This window comes from Arvicanthis niloticus, chromosome 12 (assembly GCF_011762505.2).
Source record: "Arvicanthis niloticus isolate mArvNil1 chromosome 12, mArvNil1.pat.X, whole genome shotgun sequence".
In the NCBI taxonomy this organism is placed as follows: domain Eukaryota; kingdom Metazoa; phylum Chordata; class Mammalia; order Rodentia; family Muridae; genus Arvicanthis; species Arvicanthis niloticus.
In genome coordinates this window covers 17,501,685-17,508,262 of record NC_047669.1, presented here as the reverse complement: position 1 = coordinate 17,508,262, position 6,578 = coordinate 17,501,685, and the positions used below count along the sequence as shown (strand labels likewise).

Here is a 6,578-nt window from a genome sequence, read left to right as displayed (position 1 = left end):
TTTTCATCCTCTTCTTCATGGGGTCCAGATTGGGTATCAGACCCTTCATGAGTCTGGTGTGTTTGAGAAGTTCCTGGGCCTGATTCTGATGTTATAGTTTTAATTACATGTGTGCGCTGACATGTGTCCAGTGTACTCGAGAAGTTTCTATGTGACTATCTTCTTACTTTCAAATCAAGTTGTTTGTCAGCCTGTGACTCAGGTGGTGCCTGGCAGTTGGTGGCAACTACATGCACAGTAACACACAGTCATCTTGCCTCTGCATACACACTCAAAACAGAGCCAACTGCCCCTTGTAAAATGGAGTCACCTAAGGCCACGGCCCAGCCTGAAGGCCATTATTCTACACACTGTTCAGTAACCATGATCAAGGCATGCCTTATTTCCACGGTGGCCACCCACAAGCCAGTTCTTTTCACCTTGGCCCTCTGCCCTCCCAATCTGAGAAACAAATGTCTATGGTGTAACACACCCAGGCTGTAATGTTTTATTTATCAGCCTGACTAATACAATACTTACAGTGGGAACTTAGAATAGACGAGGTTAGCCATCTCTGACATAGCTCGCCCATGTGTTCCCTCCCTCTTCCATGTCCTCTTCCCAAGGAGAATAAGCATAGTTCCCCAGCCCCCACCTTGATCAACCTTTACGATCTTATGGTAAGTTGGATGATCCAGCTTCAAACAGAGACTTCCAGTTGATTTTCTTCTAGCCAATTCCATGTTCCAGTAACTGCATATAGAATTTTCTCCTGAGTTATAATTCTCAACCCTGTCTGAGCTGGGTTAGCTCTCTAGTGCTGTTCTTTTTCAACTTAACAATGGCTAGCTTACAGCTCTACGGTTTTGTAGAAACATGTAGTCCTGAAATTGATTTTTTTTTTTTTGTCTTAGGACTAACTCACTGTGCTTAGCTGAGAAGAAAGATTCACTGCACACAATCATTTAAAAAGTGTGTCTGCGAAAGAAACTTCCATTGTGTGGGGCCCCTGGGATTTGTAGATTATTACGATAGTTAGTAGACAATTAGTTACTAATACAGGGTTCCATTGTATATGGAGAGGTAAAAACTGAACCCAAAGGAGGAAGCATATCCTAAGAGGGTCCTTTGTTCCACCTGCTTTAGGACCAGGTTCTCTGATTCTATTCCATTTCCCTCTAGCAAACTGACCAGTTCTATTTAAATATCTTGCGGAATGCAGTCTGCAGGCAGCACCCAAAGCTGACATTCTTGGTTTCTCTTTCCCCCCTCTTCCCTTAGGCATGGATGTCTTCCAGGTTATCACAGGCAGTGCTGGGATGAAATACCCAGGCATAGCACAGATCCCTGGTTACCTATTTTGCTGCCTCTCCCCTCTAGCCCGCTTTATATGGTCGTTGCTTTAAAGAGAGTTTCCCACTCCAGCGGGGTGGGGGGTGGTCTTGTATTACTCAAGAAAAGAAAATGCTGAAACATTTTAACAGCCGTTAAAGCTCAGTGAACATAACAAGTAATACAAAATTAAAGCTCTGTCCCCCTCATGTCGTGGTGTGCTACTAATTGGCTTAGGGATGAAATGGACTGAGCAAGAGCTCTGCTCTGCCCTGTCACTCAAAGACCCAGGTTCCCTCCATTGGGTGCATCCAGAATTACACTGGGCTCCCTTGCGATTTGGACATCGTAAGATTTTAAGGGCATCCTGGCTGCTTGCTAGGGATTGTCTGCTGGTAAGAACCCTTCTTACGGATCTAGTGAGTGATTTTAAAAGTCAGTCCACTCAGCCTAGGAAGAAATGGGGACACGTATGTCCGTGCAGGAACCCACTCCCCACCCCCTGTATAGCCTTGCTTTCTCCATACTGCTGATGTTATGGACACAGGGATATCTCTCCATTCTTTCTTTTTTAATTTTTCTCTCAGTACTTTAATGCTGTGAACATCAAAGTGTAGCAGAGGCAGCTGAAAAGCACATCTGTCATTCTCTCAGGGATCCCTGTATTACAGCAAGCCCAGCTTATAGTCCACTATCAAGTGTGGCTCGCCCATCACAAAGTGTTGGATCGTTAAGAACATCCTCAAAACCAATGGTCTCATTGTTGACTCTCAAAATGTCCAGTGAGAGGTTTGAGCTCGGAAGAAACGGAGGACGCTGAACCTGCTGCGCTGCCTTGAACTCCATCTGTAACTTCAGGGGAGCAAACAGACCCTGAATATTCCTCAGGGTAGAAAAGTTCATCTTGTCCTGGTTGAGTTGGATTTTTTTTTTCTGATAATCAGAGGGTGACTGAGCAAAGGTTCATTTTACGAACACACACACACACACACACACACACACACACACACACACACACACACACCCTTTCCGGAGAAGATCATGACTCTCAAAAGGCCCACTGGCTGAGAGCTCGGTAACTGGAATCCTGTCCTTCAGCTGCGACCCAAGGCCTCTGGAGTTCATCCTGGAAAGAGCTCTGCAAAAGCCTCTGAACCTGCTATAGCCGGCCAAGACTATATCACACTCACTTCCGTTTCCGGGTCAGTTCTCCCTTTAATGGAGACGTCCTTGCTTCTGCTATAGGTGCTGCCTGCTGGTAGCCTCTGCCTTTCAGCCCTCTCAGATGCAGTCACTTTCTCCAAGATGAAATCCTTCTTGAGGTGGCCCACACTCAGTGACACAGCAAAACCCAGCTAGTGTGACCCAGTCAGGACAGCTATGGCTCTGATCGGAGTTTAGCCAATGCTATTACAGGGTTTCTTTGCATTTCCTCTGTCTTTTCTGACTTCCCCTTCTTCCCACAACTCTTACTCCAAGGCCACTCACTAAGAAACCTCGACACAGACTCTGCTTCCTTACAGAGCCTACCCTGCCCCATGGGTAAATATCATGAATATTTCAGTCAGAGTTCTGTTCCAATGTTAGACTACCCCCCACCCAGTGTTGCTGTGGTTTTAGTGCTTAAATATACACTATGCTCATTCAAATGTATTTTAAATGCATATTTATTTAAATATACTTGTGTACTGGTTACTCTCCCTGGCCAGGCCATAACCTCTTCAAAGATAGGAGGTCATCTACATTGTCACCTTCTCTGCGGTCACTAGCTCCTCACCAAGTGCCTGACACTTCACTGTTACTGTGTGTTCAGCACCTGTGTAAATAAGACGAACAGTTGGAGAACAGTAAGAGAAAAAAAAAAAAAAACAAAAAAAAAACAAAAAAAAACAAAAAAAAACCTTCTTCTACCACAGGCCGGGCCAGCAGTTTTATGCAGGAAACTAGATGTCAATGGTATTGAGGTATGAGCATTGAGTGACTAATCTGAGGTAATATTTGCCAAATAGGTATTTTTGTTACTTAGATGATTTTCGTTTGAGATGGCCAGTGGCAATACTGAGAAATAATACCTGCTCTGGCCACCATGTTCTCCTGAGAGTCACTATGCTGAGTTGAAAGAATTCTGTTGGGCAGAGGTTAGAAGCCTGTGTGGTGGGTGAGAGGCTAACCTTAGCCCTGTTTCCTGAGCACCACTGGAGGTGGGGCCTGGCAGGGAGGACAGATGCTGGCGAAGAGAATGGGCTCCCTGTGATGCTCATGGGAAAGCAGAGGAGACAAAACAAATTCATCATGAAAAATTAAACACGTTTGGAACAGGAAGGGAGACTGAACAAATACGTATGATACAAACGCTACTGTAGGTGGCCTCTGAGGCCGCAAATAGACTCGACAGAGGGACTCAGCTCTGTGTCCGAGTAATCTGTCATCCATTTGGGTTTCTGAGTTGCGGACATGCAGAGATGGATATGGGGGGGGGGTTACATAAAAGCTTCAGAGGGGCTAGAAAGAAATATAATGGGTGATGGATGCAAGTCTGAAAAACCAGGAGACGTGAGAAAATCAATAAAAGAAATTCTATAAAGTGGGAGAGAAGCACGCGGTGCGGTGGGGGAAGGAAGAGAGTGGAGGGAACTGCTGAGCACACAGTAAGTCCTCTTCGTTTTCAGATTGCCATTGTCCCCACGCACCCTCCAGCTTCATTTTGAGCACCAAAAGATGCCAGGAGCCCTCCTTGCCTCCACGTAGCCCGAGGTCTCCTGAGAGCCCTTCAGGCAGTGGCTCTCTGGCATGAGGTTTACATGGGGAGTCGGAACCACTCTAAGATGGCGGCGTTTCTCTGTTCCCCTTTCTTCCCACCTTCCATCCTCTGCATTTCTTAACCTTCCCTGCATCTGACAACACTGACCTATCCACTGGGGAACCAAGGAACCAATTTTTGTCTCTTCTGCAAATGGTGGACAGTGTCATCTCACTTGACTGGGCACAGAATCCGACAGAGGCAAAACTCAATGTAGAGTGGGGCGGGGGGGGGGGGCGCAGAAGAATGCAGACATAGCTCCTCAAATGAAAGAGAAAAACAGCAAGATAAGACTTCTTATTGGGGGTTGGAAATTTGTTCTCTGGTAACTCTCAAAATAACACACACTTAAATGAGAAAAATAAAATTATGCAGGTATTCTTCAGAGAGAAAGGAGCACAAAGCCAACAATTAATTGACCCGAGACCTTGGATAATGTAAAAACAACTTAATGAGAGTTTGCTAAGTGCCTTTTTTAGTTAAATGGGAGGGAGACAAAGTCAAATCAGGAGACTCCATTCTACCTTCATGAGTCACCTTGAATAGCTGGTTCCCTCCTCAACTGCAGCCTCTCTGCTTCTCAGAAGAGGAGGAGGGCTGGTCAATACATTGTTGCCAGAGTCACCAGGGGCTGGACTGAGAGGATGCTCACTCCAGCTGAGGCTCAGCACACGTGTCCTCATTCTGGTGGTTCTCAGCTGCTGGTTCGTTAGCTTGAGTGCTACATCAAGGTGTCTTTTTTTTTTTTTTCCTGAGCATGTTTCCCTTAACCCTAATGCTTAAGCCTATGCTAAGGGTGTTTTGTTTTTTAGATTTAAACAAATTGCAATTCTGTTTATGCATACGCATGTGTGTATGTTTGAGTGTATGTGCATGTGTGACCAAGCTGTCCTCTGACTGCCACACACATGCTGTGCTGTACATGCATGTGCATACACACATGCACATACACACATGCACATACACACATGCACACACATACATGCACACGTGCATGCACACTCATGCATATACATGTACACATGCATACAATGCATGCACACACATGCACATACACTCAAACATACACACATGCGTATGCATAAACAGAATTGCAATTTGTTTAAATCTAAAAAACAAAACACCCTTAGCATAGGCTTAATCATTAGGGTTAAGAGAAACATGCTCAGGAAAAAAAAAAAAAAAAGACACCTAAGTGTGGGTATGTGTTCCTTAAGAGACAGGAGGGGAAAGTAAGACAGACCTGTGAGTAGCAGTGGGCTCCTCAAAAGAGAAGCTTAATTAACTGGTTCAGCATTAGTTATGAATATACTATTTTGGTGACTTTCAAGTTACATCTCAAAAGATTTCTAAGAACCCCTTTTTCTATCTTTTAATAAATTGAGGGGGCTCCGAAGATGCCTGGGGTGGAATTATAATTTGATAAGGTAAATTTTGACTGCACAGTGGAGTCAGCACACATCTTCCTGTGAGGTTTCTGGTGAGATGGCTAGAAATCTTACAGCTCTGAAGGGAGAAAGGGGTTAAGTAATTGGTACTAGAATTTTCTTTTAAAAGATTTATTTGTTTTACATATATGAGTACACTGTAGCTGACTTCAGACACCCCAGAAGAGGGAATCAGATTCCATTGCAGGTGGTTGTGAGCTAACCACATGAATAACCATGTGGTTACTGGGAATTGAACTCAGGACCTCTGGAAGAGCAGTCAGTGCTCTTAATCGCTGAGATATCCCTCCAGCCCCGATGCTAGGATTCTTGCTCCTCTGCTGGCAAAGGCTCCAGCCAGATTCTTAGGTGAGGGGCCCATTCTGTCCTCCCCAAATTTCCCCACCTCAGTCTTATTTGTGAGATTCCCAGAAAATAGGGAGAAAATGAGGCCGTACTTGAAGTCCTGTATACTTAATCCTTAATCCTGGTTCGTTGTTATTTTAGCTCCCTTATTTGAAAATGTTTTTGTATAAAAGAAATATTGCCCCTGTGTCCAGGAACTTTCCCAGTAAATGTCAACTGTGCTGGAATTCTTGATTCTCAGCTGGCAACAGACATTATTCAGCCTGCAGTGAGGGCACCCCAGCCCCTCCTCCCACTACTTCCCTGTTTATCCCACCTCAGTATTAACTTTCGAAGTTAGTCCAGACTCCCAAAAGAGTGCCCTCACTTTGGATGTCAGGCAGAAAGTGCAGGTTCCCTAGCCATCTGCACCGCTGAGTGTCTAGACCACCAATCTGCAATTCACATAATCTCTTCACAGCCTTGGCAGTTCACTAGAACACCTTGTGGAGCTCAGGGTACGTCACAGGGTCAGCACTTAGCTACAGAGCATTGTCAGATTACTTGGGAAATTTGGGCTTAAAGAGGGACGAAAAGGGCAGAAAGAAGGGAGCAGGGAGCATCTGACTTCATACAGACAGGACGATGTTCACAGCAAGGAACATCTGGCTACCTGTGTGTATGGATGCAAAATG

General features: G+C 45.0%; 1 protein-coding gene across 1 annotated transcript; it reads right to left on the bottom strand.

The window, feature by feature from the left end:
* Window positions 1–1,992: 1,992 nt before the first annotated feature.
* LOC117718271 (proteasome maturation protein-like) lies at window positions 1,993–2,436 on the bottom strand. The gene is made up of 2 exons (XM_034515841.1): window positions 2,302–2,436; window positions 1,993–2,262 (listed from the first exon to the last, which is right to left on the bottom strand). The coding sequence occupies exons 1-2, from the start codon at window positions 2,434–2,436 to the stop codon at window positions 1,993–1,995; spliced, it is 405 nt and encodes a 134-aa protein (XP_034371732.1).
* Window positions 2,437–6,578: the final 4,142 nt, after the last annotated feature.